General features: G+C 39.4%; 3 protein-coding genes across 5 annotated transcripts; 2 read left to right on the forward strand and 1 right to left on the reverse strand.

Moving 5' to 3' along the window:
* Nucleotides 1-5,544: 5,544 nt before the first annotated feature.
* LOC141390150 (uncharacterized) lies at nucleotides 5,545-20,519 on the forward strand. 3 transcript variants are annotated; one of them, XM_073962830.1, is made up of 3 exons: nucleotides 5,545-7,923; nucleotides 8,002-8,329; nucleotides 19,349-20,519. In XM_073962830.1, exon 1 carries the CDS (start codon nucleotides 5,744-5,746, stop codon nucleotides 7,856-7,858), a length of 2,115 nt encoding a protein of 704 aa, XP_073818931.1. In that variant the 5' UTR covers nucleotides 5,545-5,743; the 3' UTR covers nucleotides 7,859-7,923; nucleotides 8,002-8,329; nucleotides 19,349-20,519. The 3 variants fall into 3 exon arrangements, with proteins under 3 accessions (XP_073818931.1, XP_073818932.1, XP_073818930.1); XM_073962831.1 differs by lacking the exon at nucleotides 19,349-20,519 and having other exon boundaries at nucleotides 8,002-8,058; nucleotides 8,118-8,188; XM_073962829.1 differs by having other exon boundaries at nucleotides 5,545-8,329.
* A 118-nt stretch (nucleotides 20,520-20,637) lies between these two features.
* Nucleotides 20,638-21,270, forward strand: Spase12 (Signal peptidase complex subunit Spase12). Its single transcript, XM_073962841.1, has 3 exons — nucleotides 20,638-20,793; nucleotides 20,859-21,005; nucleotides 21,067-21,270. Exons 1-3 carry the CDS (start codon nucleotides 20,764-20,766, stop codon nucleotides 21,184-21,186), a joined length of 297 nt encoding a protein of 98 aa, XP_073818942.1. The 5' UTR covers nucleotides 20,638-20,763; the 3' UTR covers nucleotides 21,187-21,270.
* A 339-nt stretch (nucleotides 21,271-21,609) lies between these two features.
* On the reverse strand, nucleotides 21,610-22,650 carry LOC141391522 (tRNA-uridine aminocarboxypropyltransferase 1). The gene has a single exon (XM_073964398.1). The coding sequence runs from the start codon at nucleotides 22,608-22,610 to the stop codon at nucleotides 21,642-21,644; it is 969 nt and encodes a 322-aa protein (XP_073820499.1). The 5' UTR covers nucleotides 22,611-22,650; the 3' UTR covers nucleotides 21,610-21,641.
* Nucleotides 22,651-24,050: the final 1,400 nt, after the last annotated feature.

Here is a 24,050-nt window from a genome sequence, read left to right on the forward strand (position 1 = left end):
CGGTTTTGCATTGTGAATCTCTTTTTATAGAGTTGCAATTTTCGGGTACAAAGCTTCTTTTCGGTGTTGTATATTTGCCTTCGGGTAATATAGACGTTTTTGAAAGTCTTCATTGCGAAATTTTTGCTGAATATATAAATATATTAACTGTTGGAGATTTCAACTGTAATTTACATAATCCTTCAAAAGCGAACATTTTTCGGTCACTTTGCACTAGATTGAATCTAGGTATTGCACACAACTTTAGTCCTACGCACTTTGACTTAGGTAGTCGTTCGACATCTCTTATTGACTTCATGTTGGTCAGTGACTGCACTCTCTTAAACTACACGAATCAGGTTCAGTGTCCTGCAATTTCAGACCATGCTCTTATATTTGCCTCGGTTTCTATTAATTATAATCGTTTACCAGATTATATTCAGTTCCGTGATTATAGGAACATTGATTGGGACGGTTTATATTCATTCCTTGCTTCTTTTGATAATAATTTGGTTTTAGAAAGTCCTGACGTGGATGTTAAATGTTCCTATATTTGTTCACTTTTTGATTCCCTCTTTTCCTTTGTTCCTATTGTTAGGAAAGAAATTAGGTGCTCTGGTGATCCCTGGATGGAGTGTAGAGGAGTCAGGTTTGCTACATCAATCAGGGATTTAGCTTTCTTGTCATTCCAAAGAAACCCATCTCAGCAAAACTGGCGAATCTATTGCAAATACAGAAATAAGGCTAAGTCTGTTATACGCAAAGAGAGAAGAGTTCATTATTTGAAACTTTATGGAAATATGGATTCTTGCAGGCTTTGGAGGGTTCTAAAAAGTCATGGTTGTGTGGGAAATGACAATGAAGGGATCAATATTGATGTGAATACTATCAATCAGTCATTTGCTAATTCTTCGGATAGAACTAATAATATTTTCTTCAATATTGATGACATCACAGATTCTGATTTGTCATTTTCATTTCGTTGTGTAAATGAAGGGGAATTGATTGAAGCAATGAGTAAGATTAAATCTAAATCTATTGGTATTGATGGCATACCTATATATTTCATCAAATTAGTGTTTCCGTATATTTCAGGACTTATTTTAAATCTTATGAACACTATTTTAACTACTTCAGTTTTTCCATCTGCATGGAAAACTGCTCGAGTGGTGCCCATTCCTAAAGTCCGGTCGGTTAGGGATTCAGATGACTTAAGACCCATATCTATTTTACCTGCTATTTCTAAGATTATGGAACATATCATTAAAGATCAAATGCTTCAGGTTTGTTCAAGTCGAATAAATGAGTGTCAATTTGCTTTTCGCAAGGGGCATAATACTACTCACTTATTGCTTCAACTTACTGACACTATTCGCGAAGCCATAAATGATAATATGTTGAGTATTCTTATATCCCTAGATTTGTCAAAGGCCTTCAATTCTATAGACTATACCTATCTTGTAATTAAGTTAAGAGATGAGTTTAACTTCTCGAAATCTGCCTGCAAACTAATTTTTTCCTACTTATGTGACAGGAGTCAGTTTGTTGTAATGAATGGTTGTGAGTCTAGTTGTCTACCTTTATTCTCTGGTGTGCCGCAAGGATCTGTTCTTGGTCCTCTTCTCTTTATCTTATATATGAATGACTTTCCTCTTTGTACTAATTCTTCTGGATGCATACCTTTTATTTTTGCTGACGATATATTCTTGCTTTTTAATGGCAGACGTAACGCCTCTAAGATGCTTGAATATAATATAAATTCAAACTTAAGTTGCTTTGTTCGTTGGGCTACAAGAAACTCATTAAAGGTGAATCCTTCTAAGACCAAGTCTTTAGCTTTTTTCAATCATAACTGTTCTTTACCACCCATTGATATCTTCTTGGGTCACACTAAAATTGACTTCGTACAACAACATAAATGCTTGGGAGTAATTATCGATTCTGATCTTTCATTCAAAAGCCACATTGATTCTTTGTCTGGTAAAGTTTGGGGCATATTGCGTAGGATTTATGGTTCTAATTTATATCTTTCTCACCGAATAAAGTTATTGCTGGCTAATTCTCTTTTGATGTCCCAAGTATTGTATGGACTTGAGGTGTATTCTGGTACTATTGGCGGCAATATTGACAAATTGAGGTGTATTGTCAATACTATTACACGTTTTTTGTTTAATCTTCCTCGAAGTAGTCATGTATCAGGTCATGTCATTCGGTTTCTAGGTTGCTCCTTCGATATGTTCATAAAGTACCGTTGTATGTTGCTTTTTTATAACCTTATAAAGAATGGTATACCTAGTGCCCTAAGGAGAAGATTTACTTTATTACATTTTACTAGAAATCCCCAAATTTTTATTCCTTTGATTTGGAAAGATGTGTATTCTATGTCTTTCTTAGTCAGAGTTGCACGGTTTTGGAACTATTTACCACTAGAACTACGTATTTTTTCTCACACCAATAATTCTTTTCTTTTGAAAATCCTTAGATACATTCAAGGGCTACGTGAACAATAATATTATATATATATATATATATATATATATATATATATATATATATATATATATATCACTCTTTAAAAAATCAGCACATGTTGAGTTACTACTCTTTGGACATCTTTTTTTTTTGTTATTGTTTTTCTTTAATATTTTATGGCTGGGGAGCCGAAAATATATATATATATATATCTGCATTTAAATAATAATTAATTGTTATATATTAATGTATTCAAGTAAATTAAATTGAATTTATTATTTTATAACTCAGGTTTTTTGTCTTGAGATACGTTTATTTGGCCATTGAGGCTTTGTATCATGTATGAATTTTGAAATAAATAAATAAAAATAAAATAAAATACAACATATTTTCAATGAGCTTTCATCAAAAATCAAAAAGTCATTTAAAGAATATTTATTAAACGTTTTTGTGGTGGACGGAGAAAGAAGGAATCCTGAATCCTTGGGCCTAATTACGTTATTCGATTCGATCAAGTATTTGCTCGTGAAAAAGATTTCGACACGATAAAAAAGCGGCATGACGAGATTCGATCGAAATCGTTGATCGAATGTTTCGAGAGTAACCGGTAATCGAACTATGAAAACCTATGTGTACTATAGGGAGTATTATGAAGGTAGATGTAAAAAAAGTGTTTTTATGAAAGCAAGAACCAAAAAAAAACAAAATTATGAATGAAAAATTTATATATTTGTGGAAGTTGTTGAACAATATATTGAATAATAATTTCGTAATGAAGTTGTGATAAGAAAATTAATAATTCTTGCAAAATCTTTTTGACATTGTTGCAACGGATTGCTAATACATCTACCTTAATGATCCTCTCTCAAAATAAATGAGAGAGAGTTTGGTGGGTGTTTTGCATTAGCCTCTCTGAGAGAATATTTCCTTTGGTAAACAACGGGCAATGAAATGTTTAAAATGAAATGTTTTGCAGAAATGCTTATTTTTCAACTTATTTTTTAACGACTGCAAAACTAATTTTTGGTTAATGATTGCTTGCATTTTAATTCTAAATTTATCACAATTTCTAAAAACGACTGCAAAGGACTTTTCCCAATATCTCATGTTATATTGTCTACAAAATGCTGCCAATTATTTACTAACATCGTTTTTCTTCTATAAAACGACAACAAACAACAATTTTTACATTTTAAACAAAAAGACAATAAGAAACCGTTCATTTATTTGTTTACGATAGGTAATTTGGCCTCGAGAAATTACTCGCAAATTTATGCTCAATTACTCGATAATTTTACTCGATAACGAATGTTGTCATCCCAACTTTGAGTACTCAGGTCGAAACAACTCGATATCGAATCACATAATTAGGCCCAAGATTACTGTTGGAGTGTAGGATTGAGGTAGCATTGGAAATTGGCTGACTTCCATTTCGTCAGTTGCATTACAAATGACTGAAAATGTGCGAATCATTATGTTTCATAACGACGTTGCAATTAACAACTACGAAGCTACGTGTTTCAAAATATCAAAAATACGCATTTTCAACGCATTTCGATACGGAAGTCAGCCATTCTTACTTATTGGTACCTTAATTGGCACTAAATTTGGATTTGAGTGAATGACCAGAGCTGGAATCCTGAAATGTTGAATTAAGATTGAGGTAGTTTTGTGGATTTGGGTGCAGGACTCACTTAGTTTTGGAAATTCGTAGTTATGGGTACGAAGAGTACTAAATGGTGCTGAGGTTTGGAATTAAGATTTCTGTTCTTATTAAGTCGATGGTCAGACTAGTAAGGTTTCTTGAAACCAATTTCGTTAAAGTTTCTTTTCAAATTTCGTTAATGTCCACACACGTTAACGTGAAATTTAAGATTTTTGCATGTCCTCTTTATTTTACCATTCGCGTTTGTTGTGTTTCTCATAGCAATAAAAACAAAAAAAGACATAAATAAACCAAAAACAACACAAAATAATTAATATTAATAATTAAATTAATATTAATAGTTAAATTTTCACTATTTCATTTATGAAATGTTTTTATTAAATATATTTATGTTTGTTTTGTTGTTAACGTTTGCTTGAGAAAATAAAAATGAAAGAAAATTGAAGAAAAAATCTTGCAACGAAGAACAAGAAGAGGCAACACAACAAACACAGAAAACCATGTACATGGGTTTCACTACTTCATACCCCTCGCCTATAAACTTGACGTCGCCATGTTGAAATCGTGCTAGTCTGACCATCGACTAAGGTCAGTGTACGTTTGATAAATATACGAAAATTACTAAATGGTACTCAATTGGTTGTTGAGTGTAGGGACAGATCTGAAATCTGTATTTTTTGGAGTTGGTGTGAGTATTGGTGTGTAACGTTAGTACATATATGGACGTTTTAAGGAATACCTACCATCAATTTATAAAGTACTAAAACGGTCTAAATTTGTTATCGGGTGTAGCTGGAATTCTGACATTTTTTCTTAGAGTCACTGTTGGTATGTGGGGTTAAGGTATGGAGATGGCTTTGAAAATACTACGAAGAGTACTAAATGGTACAGAATTTTGTACAATTTGTTATTGTGTAAAGGGTTTAGCAGGTATTTTGAAATATTAGAAGGAGGTTTCGTACTAATGTAATTGGTTTCGGGGGAACTGAGAGAGATGGAAATGGAAATGATGGTATTGCATAAACGATAATATAAAAAGTTTTTTTAATGCGTACAAATTCTGAAATTTGGTATGAAGGTCGCTGAGGGCTGAAATCGTATTGGAAATACCTACAATAAAGCTACGAAAACGCACTAAATGGTACTAAAATTAGTCATGGGTGCATTTTTTAGAAAAAAATTGTTACCTTCTTAGGACTGAAACCCCTAATTAAAATACCTCACCAAATGTGGCTCGCTGTTGAATTTGCATAAGATAAATTTCGTGATGTTGCGGAAATGTATACTTCCTGAGATATGGGCCTCCAAAACTCCACATAGGCCCTAGTATAAAATGTTGGCAAACCAGCGCGCAAATTATGAAAATATTACCACAGATAGTGCTTTTTATCCCGTCTCCAACCATGTATTGCCCCACGGGAGTTGCCAATCTTCTACTGGGCGCGTCTTCCCGGGTGGCGGATGGGAAGGGGGTTTCTGAGATATGCGGGGTCGGCAGCGCCCGAGGGAAACTGAAGGTGTTTACTGTCTCCACATATCTCAGAAACCCTGGGGGTTTGTTTCTCTTTCAAACCCCCCGTGGACCAAAATTGGATCGGGGTAGTTCCCTTAAATAAATCAACTAAGATGGGTAAAAGACGTAAAAGGAGTAAAGTTACGGTGCAGGGAGTTAATAACCCAGTACCGGCGGTAAGCGTTGGTGAGATCACAAGCCACGTACCGTCGAGATCAAGCGATTGTGATCCGGCTGTCTCAGGTGTGGATGCCTTGGCACCTACAGCCGTAACTGCTACAAGTGCAGAATATACAACCCGAAATATTGTTGACGGACCGGTTTTTCAAAAGGATAATGCTTTAGCCAAAACTGGTGTTAATCAGTCCACGGCTGACAGGACCGAAGTTTTGGGCGGGGACGACCTACATCTCAAAGTGATTGGGGACAGTCTGGAGAGACAGAGTAGGGAACTCCTTGACCAACTGGAGAGACTTGTTCCGACCATACCACCAGAGGACATGCTCAACAATCTCACCCTCACTGACGACGAACTGGACATTACGGTGATCCCAGCTGAGTCAACAAGAAGGTCTGATGACGACATGTCCACTGACGGTGATGTGGTCGAAGAGGTTGTGAACCTGGGTTCGCAACCACAGACAAGTCGCAACCAGTCTGGTCCTGTATCGGCACCAGCCGATACTAAGCTTCGAAGGCAGATTGCCACGGAGTCAATGGATGTTGATGGAGAATCTAGAGATGATCCATCAACAGCCACTGACTCTAAGTCGATGACCATCGAGGGGGAATCAACGGAAGCTCCAACAATTGCCACTGACTCTGAGTCTCCGGCCTGCGTTGGGGAATCCAAGGAAACCTCATCGACGGACACCGACGCAGTCGCAATTTCCGCCAAAGAGGCTTCAGATACGAGGCACTACAAGCGTGCAGCTTCGTATCTGCGCAAGTTCGTGGGAAGGGACGCGAGCTCGCATACCAGGAGAGAGATCATGTTCATCAAGAGCAAGCTCAAGTACATGCGGAAATTCCAAAGAATCTATCCAAATGCACCCAGATGCGAGCTCCTGGTGGACAAAATCTTTCTCCCGAACCCTGCTTCAGCTTCAGCCAAAGACTCAGTAGAGACTGCGGCGACAAGCAAAAAGGTGGAGGTAAAGCCTGCTGCTTCTGACAGCAAGGTGGAACCTAAAGCTGTTCCGAAGCCGAACCCGAGCCAGAAGGGACTGGAAAAGGATAAGGGGCATAATCCGACTCCAAATGATTCTCGTAAGAGTAGTCAACTGGAGAAGGTGACTGTCCCAAATCCGGATCCTACCCCAACTGATGAGGGTAAAGCGGACGAACAGAAGGTGTCTAAGACCTGCGCAAGCCACTCGGGGGTAACGACGGGTGGATCGACTGGGACACCATCGACTTCGGAGAAGAAGAACAAGTCCTCGCAGTCAAAGACTGTGAAGCGAGTTCGCTCTTCAGAAGGCCCACAGCCTTCGCCAAAGAAGACGATGATCTCTCAGACGGTCAACACGGCGAACTCCTATGCTGGTGTCCTTGCTCACAAAGCCAAGGGAAGCAGCACCAGTACTGAGAAGGCGTCCACCTCCTCAGGAAAAGCTGTTACAAAGGCACGTGAGCGAGGACGTAGGAAACCCTACGCCAAAACGGCCACGGTGGCAAACGATGACGAGCTCCTAGTTGCAATCATCGACCGAGCTGACCCCTTCGGGAAAATCAGCGAAAGTCACTGGTTGCTCTTCGAGACTCGGCTTCGTTTAGCCATTGTGTCCACTGAGGCGAACCAGGGTGACCGCCAGTTTGGTGGCGCCTTCCTTCACAAGGGAGTTAAAGTCATTAAATGTCTCAATAGGAGCTCGCAAGAGTACCTTAAGAAGACAGTTAATGGCTTTGATGAACTTTGGGAGGGGGCAAAAATTGCTGCGGTGTCTATAACGGAGATTCCGTCCAGGAAGGTATTCCCAGCATGGGTTCCCCCACCTACCGTGGATAAGGAACTTCTGCTGAGGATGCTGGAGCTCCAGAACCCAGGTCTCCTTACTAAGGACTGGACTGTAATGAGTCTCACCCCTTGTAAGGAGAATGGAGGGATGGACATCAAGATGGCGGAAGACTCCTCAGGAGAGGAGTACCTTAAGATTCGTGAGGGAAAACTGAACTTCGGTTCAGGATGGGTTCGGTTCCGACTGAGTCCACCTCGCGGAAATCAGTAGGAGTAGGCAGGCGGCAGGTGCTACGCATTTTGCAGATTAATCTGCATCATTGTAAAGCAGCTGCCGCCGAACTACTCCTGTCCCTCACGAACTCAGAGGTAGACATTGTTCTAGTCCAGGAACCTTATATATATAAAAATAAGGTCTCTGGACTGAACAATGCCAACTTCGAGGTCTTCGCATCGTCCGAAGGGGACAAGGTGAGGACCTGTGTGGTAGGTAGGAAGAACCTCAATCTAATCTTTCTATCTAATTACAGTAATGGAGACATGTGCACGGTGCGACTGGAGAACGGCAGGGAGAAGGCCACTCTCCTGTCCTCAATCTACATGCCGTATGAGGACCCTGATCCACCAAATCAGGGGGTACACAGGCTGCTGAAGGAGAACCTGGGCGTTTGTAACGTTATCCTTGGATGTGACGCCAACGCCCACCATTTTCACTGGGGCAGCAAAGACACAAACACTAGAGGTGAGTCGATTTTCAATTTTATATTATCTTACAATCTAAGAATATGTAATATAGGAAACGATCCCACCTTTAAAATTAGAGACAGGGAGGAGGTCATTGATCTAACCCTGTCTAATTTAGATGATTCTGTCGTCAGGAACTGGAGGGTATCCAACAAATGCTCCTTTTCGGATCATATGAGGATATACTTTGAAATCTCTTTCGACGGAGTCCGCCAAAATCCTTATAGGAACCCGAGAAGGACGGACTGGGGAAGGTTCACTGATCTGACGAACCATCAACTGACACTCCCCGGAAGGATAGAAACAGTTGCTGAGCTTAACAGTAAGGTGTCCAACCTAACAGAAATCCTTCTTCGCTGCCATAAGGATGCCTGTCCATTAACTTATCCTGGGAAGAAATCCCAACCGGTGTGGTGGAACAAGGATCTTGGCGAACTACGGAAAAACACCAAAAAGTTGTACAACAAGGCGCACTCGACGAAACTTGACAGTGACTGGGAATCGTATAAAGCGAGTTTCACCAAATACAAGAGTGAAATCAAGCGCGCCAAAAAGAAGTCATGGGTTTGTTTCTGTGAGTCTGTAGAAGGGGTAAACGACGCTGCCAGATTCCGTAAGATACTCTCGAAGGACCCCAAATCCATCGGTAGTGTCAAAAAACCGGACGGCACGTGGACAGACTCAGGTCTTGAGACTCTAAACCTTCTAGCTGAGACCCACTTCCCTGACTGCACGGATGCCAGTAACCTTCACATTGAATGTGACAACTTCCAAGTCCAAGAGTCAGTGGACGAGAGCCTCATTGATAAGGTTGTAAGCAGAAACAAAATAAAGTGGGCAGTAAGTACATTCAAACCCTATAAGTCACCTGGTCCAGATGGAGTAATTCCTGCAATGCTTCATTTTGCTGCACCGCAGATATACCAAATTCTGGAGATCTTTAGGGCCTGTTTGTTTCTTTCCTGCGTACCAGATCTGTGGAAAGAGGTAAAGGTAACTTACATCCCCAAAGCGGGGAAAGCCAGTCACTCTGCACCGAAAGACTACAGACCTATTAGTCTATCCTCCTTTCTCCTCAAGACACTCGAACGACTGATCGATCTGGAGATTAGGAGCTTTGTAGACACTGCCTCGCTGAGCGACTCGCAGCATGCCTACATGAAAGGTAAATCTGTCGAAACTGCTCTTCATGAGGTCGTGGGTTTCATTGAGAGAAATATGGAGAACTCAAACTTTACCTTGGCGGCTTTCCTGGATATAGAAGGAGCCTTTAACAACGTAAAACTTGAATCCATTCATCTCTCGCTTAGATCGGTCAACACCCCGGAAACCCTGATCTGCTGGATAAAGAGAATGCTGGAGAGCAGGATCATAAATTCCAGTATTGGGGAGTTGACAACAAGGAAGACAGTAACACGAGGTACTCCCCAGGGAGGTGTACTCTCACCGCTGCTGTGGCTACTTGTGATAAACAATATTTTGGCGGAATTCGACAATCAGGGCATCAAGGTTGTCGCATACGCGGATGATGTAGTTTTACTAATAACTGGCAAATTCTTGTCCACTATTTCGGAGCTTATGCAAGGAGCCTTATCAAAGCTGTCTCGTTGGGCCACCACAAATGGCCTTGGTGTAAATCCAACGAAAACAGAACTGGTATTGTTCACCAGAAAGCGTAAGCTTGGCGACTTCATACCACCAACATTGGATGGAGTGCAGTTGCATCTATCTCCTGAGGCCAAATACCTAGGTACAATCCTGGATTCTTAACTGAGATGGAAAAGGAACGTCGAGGAACGGACGAAGAGAGGTATGATCGCACTCTATTCATGTAAGAATTCGATTGGGAAAAGTTGGGGTCTAAATCCAGCTATTATACACTGGTTGTATAATACTGTGGTGAGACCCATCCTATCCTACGGATGTCTTGTCTGGTGGCATGCGCTTCGACATAAATCGAACTCGGGCAGCATAGACAAGGTGCAAAGGGCAGCCTCGATCCTGATAACTGGAGCTTTTAGAAGTACACCACAAGCAGCTCTGAACGCGATGCTAAACCTCTTGCCCACGAGAATTAGCATCAAAGGTCAAGCAGCACGTAGTGCTCTAAGGCTACATGAATTGAATCGTTGGCGTGACAGCACCTATGGTCATGCATGCATTCTTCGAGAGCTAGGGCCAAACCTTGGCTTAAATCAGCAGGGGAAGTTCAGCGACTACTTATCACCAATCCATAGATTTGATGATTTTGAGGTCGTTATCCCTAGTAGAGATGACTGGATCCGTAGTAACCCTCCTCTGGACGGTCTGGCTTTCTATACAGACGGTTCCAAGATGGAAGAAGGTACCGGAGCTGGCGTCTACTGCGAAAAGCTTTGCCTCGAGTACTCTTATAGGTTGAACAGCGACTGTAGTGTTTTCCAAGCAGAAATCTTCGCGATCAAAATGGCCGCAGAGTTGATAAAAAGTCTGGATGCTGAAATCTTTGAACCGGTGACTATCTTCGTTGATAGTCAGCCGGCTCTTAAAGCCATCAAATCCAACAATATCAAGTCTGAGGCCGTTCTTGAGTGTAGAACTGCCTTGGCGAACCTAACTAACGCTGTCCGACTCTGCTGGGTACACGGATCTCAATCAACAAGTCAAGCTATCACTGTTTCTATTAAACCACCTGTTATGAACATACATACTTACATAGCTTTTATTTATTTATTATTTTTATTTTTGTTTTCACACTTTTTAGTTGAATTGTGAAAATTGCCTATAAAGCATTATTCAGTCATTAATTAAAGTAAGTCAATAGTTTAATTAAAGTAAGTCAATAGTTTTTATCGTTAATGTGACCTATATTTAAATTCACTTACTTTTGTAATATTTATAATTTAATTTCTTTACTTTTTTTTGTATGCATAATATTTGGTTTAGTCATCATTTATGTTAAGAAAGTTTTGTTATAAAAGAATGAAATCAATAAAGATAAACAGTCGTCTTGTACTACTACAATCCACCGCTTCTTTAATTAATTATTAGCCGACGGTTTCCTTCAAGTTTATGTGCTTGAAAGGAACAACCCGAAAGTTCGCTAGATTCTAGTTAGGTTTAACATTTTGGTGACCCCGGTTTAAGTGTAACGCGTCGCGTATTTTTAATTCGAATCCTCGCGTCCCTACATCCTGGCAAATTCTACAAGCAACCTCAGATACAACAGATCCTTGCAGATCCTACAAGCAACTTCGGACACAATACAGATCCTTGCAAAGCGACTTTGGATACAACAGATCCTTGCAGTTCCTACAGGCAACTTTGGACACAACACAGATCCTTGCAGATTCTACAAGCGACTTTGGATACAACACAGATCCTTGCAGAGTCTACTCGCAACCTCGGATACCACGCTTATCCACACGCATCCTAGGAATTTTGAAGCAAACAGAAGCGTACCTTATTTCAAGAAGGACGCAAACCGAATCATCGGTAAGATAACCAGACGTGACACAACACGTATCCTGGAATTTGTTTAAAAAAAAGGCAGTTATTCACCGTTCAAGTGGTGAGGATCCAATAACCCCACAAGTGGTTTCGAAAAATTTTTACAAAATATAAATCCATTAAAACCCCACAAGTATTTTTTAAAAAAAAAAAAAAAAAAAAAAAATTAACAATGGATCAGACGCTGTACATACGATTCATGCAATCGTTAACAAGGCCAAAGAGGGTCCCTACCATGAATGACCTATTTGCATTTTTGGAGCTACAATTTGAGTCGATGGAATCAATCGGAAAAGTGACGACTACTCAAAAAGGTTCTAATAAAACAGTTTCCTCCATAGCATCAGTGGAGGATAACAGCAAATGCAGCTTATGCAAAAATGGCCGCCATCCCATCTATCGTTGTAAACAATTTTTGGCAATGAGGGAATCTGAGAGGCTCAAATGGGTACAACAACATAAAATGTGTACGAACTGCTTTAAATACGATCATGTATCGAAGGCATGTACTTCTAGTAGCTGCAAAGTATGTAGTAATAAGCATAATACTTTACTACATTTGCCAAGCAAATCGAAGACATATTCAATAGCTTCGAAACAATCACCAACCACAAGTAATGATGCCACACCAGTCAAAACAGCTGCAATCTCGTCAGCATCAGTTGAAGATCAGAAGAGCGTAATTCTAACGACTGCTAAAGTTATCATCAAGGCTGCAAACGGTATGTCAGGCGAATTTAGAGCGGTACTCGACTCGGGCTCACAAGTGAACATTGTGACTGAAAGGCTGATAAAAAAGTTATCACCTAGAACCAGGGGTGCCTCATTGGCCATTGACGGAGTTGGAAAGATTCAAAGGAAGGCTTATCGTCGGGTGAATGTACAGATGTTATCTAATAATGCTGAATTTTCAACTGATTTGGAGGCATTTGTTTTGCCAACAATTATACCAGCGCAACCGAATCGCGATCTGGACATCTCTAAATGGCAGATTCCACAGAATATTAAATTAGCCGATCCCAACTTTAACACGCAAGGAAAGGTTGATATTCTACTTGGAGCAGAGTTCTACTTTAGCCTAATGCAGCCAGGTACAATAAAACTCAATGACAATCAACCCATACTACAAAATACGGCACTCGGCTGGATTGTTGGCGGCTTAATAGAACAAACCTCAACGGATGTCACATCAGCAGCGTTGACATGTGCAATTTTCGATAGTGAAGCATCACTAGAACAAGCAATCGAAAAACTATGGAAGCTCGAGGAAGTAGAAGCGAGTGAGAAAGTAATGTCTCCGTTAGAGAAGCTGTGTGAGTCCCACTACAATCAACATATTCAGACTGATGAATACGGTCGTTTCATTGTCAGACTCCCTTTCCGAGAATCTCCAACAGCATTGGGGAAATCACATTCAATGGCGTATAACCGATTTATGAGCCTGGAACGCCGGCTTCTACAGAAGGAAGACATCCGAAGTCAATACATTAAGTTTATGCAAGAATACGAGCAATTGGGACACATGCAAAAGATTGACGTGGGGACGATATCAAACCCAAAATATTTTATTCCCCATCATTGTGTTCTAAAACCCGATAGTACCACGACAAAACTAAGGGTCGTATTTGATGCATCCGCAAAAAACTCATCAGGTTATTCGTTAAATGATCTAATGTACACTGGGCCAACTGTCCAAAGTGAACTTTTTTCTATATTGCTGCGTTTTCGATTGCCAAAATTTGTCTTCACCACAGACATTGAAAAGATGTATAGGCAGATACTACTACATCCTGATGATCAAAAATATCAACTGATTATATGGAGAGAAGATACGTCGCATCCTGTTAGTTATTACAAGCTTAATACCGTAACATATGGCACCGTATCTTGCTACAAAATGTTTGCAGAAAATTGCAGATGTCAACATGGATCGTTATCCACTTGGATCAAAGATGCTCAAAGAAAACTTTTATATGGATGACGGGCTCAGTGGTGCCGACAGCTTAAGTACAGCCCTTGAAACACAAAGGGAATTGATAGCTATTTTGAAGCAACATGGTTTCAATTTAAGAAAATGGTCATCGAATTCTCCAAGATTGCTGAAAGATATACCGCATAGTGATCGAGAAATCAACTTAGATTTGGATGAAAATATAAACAAAACAATAAAAACGTTGGGGTTATATTGGATGCCTCAAGCCGATCAATTTTGCGTGAAGACAAACATCGACCATCGTCAAGTTATATCAAAGCGATCAGTTACGTCTGAACTCGCAAAACTGTTCGACCCTCTTGGTCTACTGGCTCCGGTTGTTGTGATAGCAAAGATATTTATTCAGCAACTGTGGCAGCTTACATTGGATTGGGATGAGCCATTACCCGAGAAACTTTGTGCTACTTGGAAAACATTTCGATGTGAGTTGGAAGGTCTCAACAATTTCAAAATACCTCGACATGTATTTTGTGGGGAAATTCCGACAAAAACACAAATGCATGTGTTTGCGGATGCATCTGAAAGAGCTTTTGGCGCAGCTGTATACATCCGATTTCTTACTAATGATGGGCGCATAACTGTGCGTCTGATCTGTGCTAAATCCAGAGTGGCTCCGTTGAAGCAACAAACATTGCCTCGACTGGAACTATGTGCGGCAGTAGTAGCAGCTCAGCTAGCTAACAGAGTGAAGATTGATTTAAGGCTTCAAGACCATCCTATGTTTCTATGGACCGATTCGGAAATTGTACTGGCTTGGATAAAATCACAGTCAACTTTATATAAGACTTTTGTTGCTAATAGGGTATCGATTATCCAAACATTAACATTACCAGACCAATGGAAACATGTTCCGTCAAAAGAGAATCCAGCTGACATTCTATCGCGTGGACTTCAACCATCAGATCTGGCTAAATGTCGATTATGGTTTCATGGGCCAGTTTTTCTTCATGGAAAAGAGGAGCTATGGCCGGCAAAACTCTGTTCTCAGAATGCTGTTACTAATAACATGGAGTTAAAGGGGGCAGCTACTGCAGGAATAGTAACTGCTGATATCAATTTCGTTTATGGAATCGAGCACAAAAATTCCTTCAGGAAATTGAAAAGAATCGTGGCGTACGTTCTTAGGTTTACAAGAAACTGTCGAATACCAAGGACTGAACGGCCTGAAAACATAGCACTTAATCCCAAAGAGTTGGATCAATCCCTTCGATTAATTACTCACGCTATACAGTCTACCGAGTTCGCAGTCGAAATAAAAGAGTTGAAGGCTGAAAAGCAACCCAGCAAGCATAGTTCTTTATGCAGTCTATCACCGTTTTTGGATGATGAAGGTATTATTCGCGTCGGAGGAAGATTGGAACATTCCATGCTACAACCAGATGCAAAACATCCGATAATATTACCATATAACGATCCTTTAGTGAAATTGCTCTTCAGAATGGTTCATGAAGAGAACAAGCACTGTGGGCCCCAAGCGCTCTTAAACACAATAAGGCAGCGATTTTGGCCAATCAAAGGCAAAATAACAGCAAGATCAACTGTTCAAAAATGCGTACGATGTACTAGAGCGCGACCGCAGCTTTATCAGCAAGTAATGGGTAATCTGCCAGCAACAAGGATAGTTCCTGCTCGACCGTTCATAAACTCTGGAGTAGACTATTGTGGACCATTTTGGGTTCATTACAAGGTGAGAGGCAAACGGCCAACCAAGGCGTATGTAGCAGTGTTCTGCTGCTTTGCAACAAAAGCGGTTCATCTAGAACTGGTATCCGATTTGTCCACTGAAGCATTCATTGGTGCTCTAAAGCGGTTTGTTGCACGACGTGGGCACTGCCAGAACATATATTGTGACAATGCTACAAACTTTGTCGGAGCCAAAAATAGTTTAGCGGAATTATCGGAAAGCATCTATGCTACCAAAGCGAAAGAGGAAATAATATCAGCTTCCAGTGCTAAGGGCATACAATTTCATTTTATTCCACCGAGAGCTCCACATTTCGGTGGTTTGTGGGAAGCGGCACTGAAGTGAAGTGTTTCAACAGAAACCCTAACATTTGAAGAGCTAGAAACAATTATCGTAGAAATCGAAGCTATTTTAAATTCCCGTCCACTCACGCCACTATCAAACGACCCTGATAGCCTTGAAGCATTGACACCAGGGCATTTTCTAATAGGAGAAGCTCTAATTTCGCAAGTAGACAGCAGAGCAGATACTGTGAAGACATCCAGTACGTCACATTGGAAATTTGTTTCTCATATCAAACAGCAGTTCTGGAAAAGGTGGTCAGAAGAATACCTACAGGAGCTTCAACAGCGAAATAAATGGAGGAAAAAGATGGACAATCTTAGGAAAGGAGATATGGTAATTGTCAAGGAAGACAATATACCCCCTATGAAGTGGCCATTAGGAAGAATTCTTAAGGTGTTTACCGGTGAGGACGGAGCTGTAAGAGTTGCGGAAGTAAAAACGCAGTCAGGAATATTCAAGCGGGCCATTCACAGGCTGGCTCCCTTATTTCCAGAAGGTCAAGATGAAGTGTTAAAAGACAGCGAATCAGCGCAAGACGATTCAATTTCGGCAACGAGTCAACCCCGAGAAGACGAACATAAAAGGGAGGTCATTCCGGCAAAAAGAGTGAAGATGGCGTATAGCCCGGCAATACTGTCAGTGTTGTTAGCACTGTTCCTGATGCCTATGGTCATTTGCGACCACATGCAGGTTACGCAATTTCAGAATGATCCGGGATTGTATTTTGAAGGATTGGGAACAGTGAAACAGAATACGGCGGAGTGGAAAATGTTGGTGTACTATGATTTAACGCCGTTTGTATCGGAAATAAAATCACTGTCATCCGGTTTACAGACGCTGCAGCAAATGTGCCCTGTACTTCATCAGGAAGAGATGTGAAACATATTTGTAAACAATCTTAAACAGATGAAGAATGAACTACTACAAGAGAAGGAGTTATTTGTCAACAGGCGCCTTAGAAGATCTCCGTTTAATATAGTTGGTAATATTGCCCGTTCTCTTTTTGGCGTTCTTGATGCAGATTACGCTGAAGAAATATCGAAAACTATAAACAGAGCAAAGAACGAGCACGATCACATGTCAATATTACTTAAAAATCAAACATCGATAATTGACTCAACCATTAATATCATCAAACAGGATGAGATCAGCAATCAGCGAAAAATACAAGAGATCTCAGAAATGGTTGACAGGATCAAGAATGATGTCGCTAAGGAATCTTCCCAACTAAGCAACTCACAGCTTGTTGGACTCTTGTCAACGTACCTGGCATTATCGGCCATAAACCTTCAGCGTGTAGATTCCGAGATCATCAGTGTGCTTACCGATACACATAATGGCAAAATAAGCCCACTCTTACTGTCTCCTCATCAATTGAAGGAAGAAATTAGCGTTATCAAAGCTAATCTTCCAATTTCGCATGCTTTGCCAACTGCCGGTGATAACTTGATTGAACTGTATAAGCTTATGAGCGTCAAGGGAGCAGTTACAAAATATGAAGTCATCTTTGAAGTCAGGATACCTTTAGTCAATCAACAGTTTTTTGAACTATTCAAGGTAATACCCGTCCCAACCATAAAAAATGACACTTTAATCGCCATTCAACCAGAAACATCGTATATGGCTACAGATGCCCACAGAGATGAATATATACTTTTTCAATCAGAGGACATATCAAGATGCCTCAAACCGAGGGATGGGGAATATATCTGCAAAAATCAGCAATCCAAACTCCGGAGGAACGCTGCCGTCAACCCATGCGAGATCAATGTCTTCAACAATCATTCAACTACCAATTGCAAACTCAACAGAATTATTGGAACGGCAGCTTGGAGCCAATTGCATCGTCAAAATAGTTGGATTTTTGCTACTACCGCCGATATTGAATCTTCCATTGTATGTGGAACGGAAACTAGTCTTATCACCATTAAGAATACGGGTATAATGGAAATTGGGTCCAACTGTGTTATGAAAAACAATTTTGTTACCATACACGGACATTTTGAAGCCTCCAATAGCCTACGTGCTTCTTATGTGAGATTGAGAGACATCCATTACATAAGTTCACCACAGGAGGTAGAAAGGGTTTTAACACGCACTAACACTACTGCTTACAAGGTGCGTCTAGAAGAATTGGAGAACATCCAAAGACAGCTGAATGAATCAACTCTAAAGCATTTGCCGCAACTAATTCACTCCACAAGTCTTCATCATCATGCAGTTAGCTACACGTCATTGTTGTTATCATTATGCTTGGTCTGCTGAGTTGGAAAATCCATTCAAGGTTAAACAAAACGGCTCAAGTTGCACCTACTCCAGCTGTAAGAACTCACCCATCAACAATAAGTGTCCCAGCTGATTTATCCACTCATACAACCAATGCAGCTACACTTACTGCTTGACACTGTCAACGCGGCGGAGAATGTTAAGAACATACATACTTACATAGCTTTTATTTATTTATTATTTTTATTTTTGTTTTCACACTTTTTAGTTGAATTGTGAAAATTGCCTATAAAGCATTATTCAGTCATTAATTAAAGTAAGTCAATAGTTTAATTAAAGTAAGTCAATAGTTTTTATCGTTAATGTGACCTATATTTAAATTCACTTACTTTTGTAATATTTATAATTTCATTTCTTTACTTTTTTTTTGTATGCATAATATTTGGTTTAGTCATCATTTATGTTAAGAAAGTTTTGTTATAAAAGAATGAAATCAATAAAGATAAACAGTCGTCTTGTACTACTACAATCCACCGCTTCTTTAATTAATTATTAGCCGACGGTTTCCTTCAAGTTTATGTGCTTGAAAGGAACAACCCGAAAAGAATCCTAAGTGCCAATTCAAGTTTATGTGCTTGAATGGAGTTCGCTAGATTCTAGTTAGGTTTAACACCACCCATATGTCACGTTTTTCGGAAGGTGGAGACGTTCTTTGAAGAACAGGCCAAGGAACTATGGCATAATGAACCAAGGTGCAACGTGTCAAGGGCCATTTGGCCGAATCTTTCAACAAAGAGAACAACTTCGCTTTTAAGTTTGAGTAAGTCAGAAATCAGGGTATTGACGGGAGTCATTACCGGCCATTGCAACATCCGAGCTTTTATCGGCAAATGGCAGGATGATGGCGTGGACTATTGTAGGCTCTGTGAAGATGAGGAGGAAACGGAGACGATCGAGCATATTCTATGTCGTTGCCCGATGTTAACTCGAAAGCGGTATAGACTAACAGGAATACGCTTTCCTCCAAGCTTAACCTTCTACTCAAACATGGAACCAACAATCATAAACAACATCATTAAAAATCTGAAGTGGCTGGGACGGCGCGAACCATAAGCGTAACTACTTCTCTGACAGTTTTTTCCACCATCGCCAAATAAACCACCCTCTCTGTCTTTATTACATCTTCATTCTTTCTTATAAATAATTCATTTATTACTACTCTCCAAACCACACCCCCCTTTTTTTTCTTTATTCTTCTCTCTTTTCTCTTCTCTTTTCAGGTAATTCTGAACCTCCTTTTTTCTTTATGGATGATCACAATGGACCGAAAGGTCTCCGAGTGGCGTAGTCAATATACATATATATTGACTACACATCCCCAAACCTAACCTAACCATGTATTGCATTTGTTGCGGAAATGTATACTTCCCGAGATATAGGCCTCCAAAATTCCATAACAGCCCTAGTATAAAATGTTGGCAAACCACCGCAGAAAATTATGAAAAAATTACCACAGATAGTGCTTTTTATCCCGTCTCCAACCATGTATTGCTTTTGTTGCGGAAATGTATACTTCCCGGGATATGGGCCTCCAAAACTCCACATAGGCCCTAGTATAAAATGTTGGCAAACCAGCGCAGAAAATTATGGAAATATTACCACAGATAGTGCTTTTTATCCCGTCTCCAACCATGTATTGCTTTTGTTGCGGAAATGTAACTTCCCGAGATATGGACCTCCAAAGCTCCACATAGGCCCTAGTATAAAATGTTTGCAAACCAGCGCAGAAAATTATGAAAATATTACCACAGATAGTGCTTTTTATCCCGTCTCCAACCATGTATTGCTTTTGTTGCGGAACTGTATACTTCCCGAGACATGGGCCTCCAAAGCTCCACATAGGCCCTAGTATAAAATATTGGCAAACCACCGCAGAAAATTATGAAAAAATTACACAGATAGTGCTTTTTATCCCGTTTCCAACCATGTATTGCTTTTGTTGCGTAAATGGATACTTCCCGAGATATAGGTCTCCAAAGTTCCACAACGGCCCTAGTCTAAAATGTTGGCAAACCACCACAGACAGAAAATTATTAAAAAATAACCACAGATAGTACTTTTTACACCGAATCCAAAGATGTATTGCTTTTGATGCGGAAATGCATACTTCCCTGGCATTACCACAGATAGTGCTTTTTATCCCGTCTCCAACCATGTATTGCATTTGTTGCGGAAATTTATACTTCCCGAGATATAGGCCTCAAAAGATCCACAAAGGCCCTAACCTATTTTTCTCTAAATAGACGGCCTTCGGCCGGGATTTAAAACTTCTCCTATGGACAGGTGCAAATCTCAGGAATGGGAATAATAAACGAAAAACGCCTAAACTTTGCTTTTCATGGCAATATTTGACTATTTTTTTCGATAACATAAAGGAAATAATGTTATCGTAGTAAGAAGTAGTAGCTTCTTGCAGGTTTGGAACAGGCATTATGTGTCGATATTGAATGTATAAAAATATCGATACTATCGATAATGTCATAGATTTTTTGCCAGCTCTATTGTGCACTCTTTCATGATATCAATTGGTAATACATTGCTGCAAGAAGAAGATTTGTTTGACAGCCGCAATTTGCAGACGTGTTTATTTCGTTGATACTTGGAAGAAAAATTTTTACAGAAAAATTTAAGCACAATGCTGAATTTAAATATTCAAACTCATATGGTAACTAAATATTCTAAAAATTACATATCCCAATAACATCATTGCACATCTTGGAACCACTTTAGGATTTTGTAGGCCAACACAAGGCTGAGATGTACTCTCGCTTCATCATCACTCTGTTTGGCGTTGTTGGCCTGATCTGGGGAGCAATCACTCAGCAATTTTCACAGACTGTTTACACATTGGGAGCTGGGTTCCTTTTGGCCTCATTGGTAAGAATATTGTGCTTAATAATTGTTAAAGTTATACTAATGGAGCGTTCTTTTGTGCCAGTTGACAATTCCCCCCTGGCCCATGTACAGACGTAACCCCTTGCATTGGCAAAAGCCCAAACCTGAACCGTCGAGTAGTGGAAACAGCGGCGATGAAAATAAACAAAAGAAGAAGAAATAAATCGTAAACCCTTTCTACGAGGCATTCCGTATTAATAAAATGATCAGAATATACCTATCTCAATAAATTATACCTACAACAATACTACTGAACGTTCTATTTTTTGGAAAAGCGTCTTATTTTTACTATTGTGATATACAATGAACCTTTCTATTTATGTCGTACTGTGGTTCAAGAAAAATATGCCACTTAAAAACTTTTAGAATTGATGGAATTTGCACACATTTGCTGACTTCCGAAACCTCAATGGATTTGCAAATATCTTAAGCATCTGCATTTGAAACGAAGAATACAATCAAAATAGGCATCAGATAGAAAACTTATGCATTAGGTAGATTTTGCATTTTAAAATACTTCTACAAAGTACGAGCAATAACTGAAACAGCGCATTTTTGTGACGTTTCGGAAGTCAGCAATTTATAGTTATTTTTATCTTGTAATGTAAGCAATTTATTTTATATTGGTCTTCTATACGATTTCAGTTCATGATGATCGTAATACTTATGAATTAGGTCATACATGTTTGCAAAGAAATACATTAAATTGTCATATTGACCGTTGTAGGGTGCAACTGGATCCATATTATCTACGACATCTTCTACAAGTCTTGCAGTCTTGTAAAAGCCTTCACATATTTCCAAATTATCTAGTCCTCTGTAGTGTTTATTCAAACCCCAGGCATTGACGTGCACCTCCAAGAGAAATTGGTGCACAGCTTCCAGTGTAGCCAAGTACCAGCGTGGACTACCTTTTTGATGACGCCAAAATTGGGAACATCTGTTTTGTAACACAACAGGTTTCAAAGTTTTCACTCGTTCATCTTTATAAATCCCTCTACTTTGATTCCATGTACTATCTATGAATACCGCCTTTTTAATAGGTAAATTGTCGTAGGTGTATATTCGTTCTACGTCATTATTTGTATTATTGGGTAATTCTTCTACAATTTCATCCACTCTCCTCTTCAATAAGGTTCCAACATTATGGCCCTTGGGATAACCAAAATTGTTCTCCTTACACAGCCTTACATTACGTTCGAATAATTGTGCCACCGTCACACTTTCCACGCTAGGAAAAATAAGCACAACTCCCTCTTCTTGACTATAATCAGGTATATCAGGATAAGTGAATATTTGAACTTGATTAGGTGCCAAAACGGCTGCATGAATGGCGGTACTTTTCCCGTCGATTTCCTTTTTATGCTTTATGATATCTATCTTAATGGGTATTCTGACTTTAGGAATTATTTCGTCCAAATTTCCCACCGGTATATAACAGCTATAGCAGAAAAACTTACGGGACCGCAAACATTGTGAACAATTGAAACGTCCTTCTATATGATCCAGTATTGTGTAATCATCAATTTTCATATTGATGAAAGGATATTTGCGTGGGTGGACTCTATTTTCTAGAGGATGGGTCATTCTCGTATTCTCGTCAGGTGGGATCGGAAAAAATAATAAATAAAATTGTAAACAAGCGTGAAAGGTAGGGATACATACGTCGATTTTGTTGGTCAACATGATATATGGCCTGTTCCCGTACTTTATAAAGTGGTAAAAATTGTAAAAGTCGTAAACGATTTTCATAGAAATTTTGGGTACGGGAACGCAAATGGCCTGTTCCCGTACTTTATAAAGTGGTAAAAGTCGTAAAAGTTGTAAAAGTCGTAAACGATTTTCATATAAATTTTGTGTACGGGAACGCAAAATGTGTAAAAGTGGTAAAAATTGTAAAAACTTTTTAGTTCTGGAACAGAGCTAAAATGTGTAAAAGTGGTAAAAATTGTAAAAACTTTTTGGTTCTGGTAGCACGATTCTATAATTCAGCATTTGTATTTTTAACTGCTATGCCTAAATACGATCGTATTCCCAGGGCGTGTGTGGTGAAAAAAGTAGAACACATGTATTCTTATGCGAACTACCGAAATACGTCGAGCGTATACTTTTTGTAAGTTGAACATTCTCAACTTTGACAGAACGTACGATATGATAGTCCCAATTTACATTAGGCGAGTTTACTTGCGGCAATTGTCAGTTTGATGGAGAGAGACGTGAGGTATATGGTAACCCTTTGTCTCCCAACACCCTCTCTCACCCACAAACTGACAATAGCTGTGTCTGGTTACCCTAAAATTTGTAACAATTTGCACCAATTGTTGCTGGAAGTCGTCTGTTAACACAAAAAACCAGCAAAAGAGAGCGATTCGAGAGAGACATTTTGACAGTTCTTTCACTGAGAGCTTGCAAATTCTTGCTGGACAAATTTCTTCTAGCAAGCACTTGCACGCTCTTCTTCTTCCTGAAAACAATCAATCAGCTGTTTTTAGTTTTTTGTTGATTTATGTTTGTGAACATTAAAAACAATTTTATTGTGGAAATAACATAGTCTAATTGTATTGTTTTATGGAGAACAAATTTGTAAAGTGGAAAAATACTTTTTTGTTTCATTTTCTTTTTTATTTTTAATAAAATACAACGTGTTTGCTTCCTTTGTTGGCGGACAAATTGTTCTGTTTTGGCAAGTCAGCTGATTGCTTGCTGGTTTTTGCTGGGAAGGTGTCTGTTTACTTTTTACATTTTTCTAGCAAAAGAGAATAAAAACCCCTTACTCTCTGAGAAAGTTCTTGCTGGACAATTCTTGCTGGGAAAGTAACCAGACTAGGGATAGGTAATGGAAAGCAATAATCGATTTTTCGACTATTCGATTATGGTCTAAATTTAAAAATGCGATTTTTCGGTCTTGCGATTATTTCAGTTGTCTTAAAACTCGACTTTCGACTTTTTCATAAGTGCAGAAAATCGATTATAATCGACTATTCGTCGATTTTCGAGTTTTCTTTTGAAACTGTAAAACCGCCAAAA

The sequence above is a fragment of the Musca autumnalis genome, unplaced genomic scaffold (genome assembly GCF_047663935.1).
Source record: "Musca autumnalis isolate F117 unplaced genomic scaffold, ASM4766393v1 scaffold_1, whole genome shotgun sequence".
In the NCBI taxonomy this organism is placed as follows: domain Eukaryota; kingdom Metazoa; phylum Arthropoda; class Insecta; order Diptera; family Muscidae; genus Musca; species Musca autumnalis.

Coding starts and splice junctions, on each gene's coding strand:
- LOC141390150 (XM_073962829.1), top strand. CDS start 5,744: ATGGGTAAAAGACGTAAAAGGAGTAAAGTTACGGTGCAGGGAGTTAAT.
- Spase12 (XM_073962841.1), top strand. CDS start 20,764: ATGCTGAATTTAAATATTCAAACTCATATG. Junction 20,794..20,858: donor TAAATATTCAAACTCATATG/GTAACTAAATAT, acceptor GAACCACTTTAG/GATTTTGTAGGCCAACACAA. Junction 21,006..21,066: donor GGTTCCTTTTGGCCTCATTG/GTAAGAATATTG, acceptor CTTTTGTGCCAG/TTGACAATTCCCCCCTGGCC.
- LOC141391522 (XM_073964398.1), bottom strand. CDS start 22,610: ATGACCCATCCTCTAGAAAATAGAGTCCACCCACGCAAATATCCTTTC.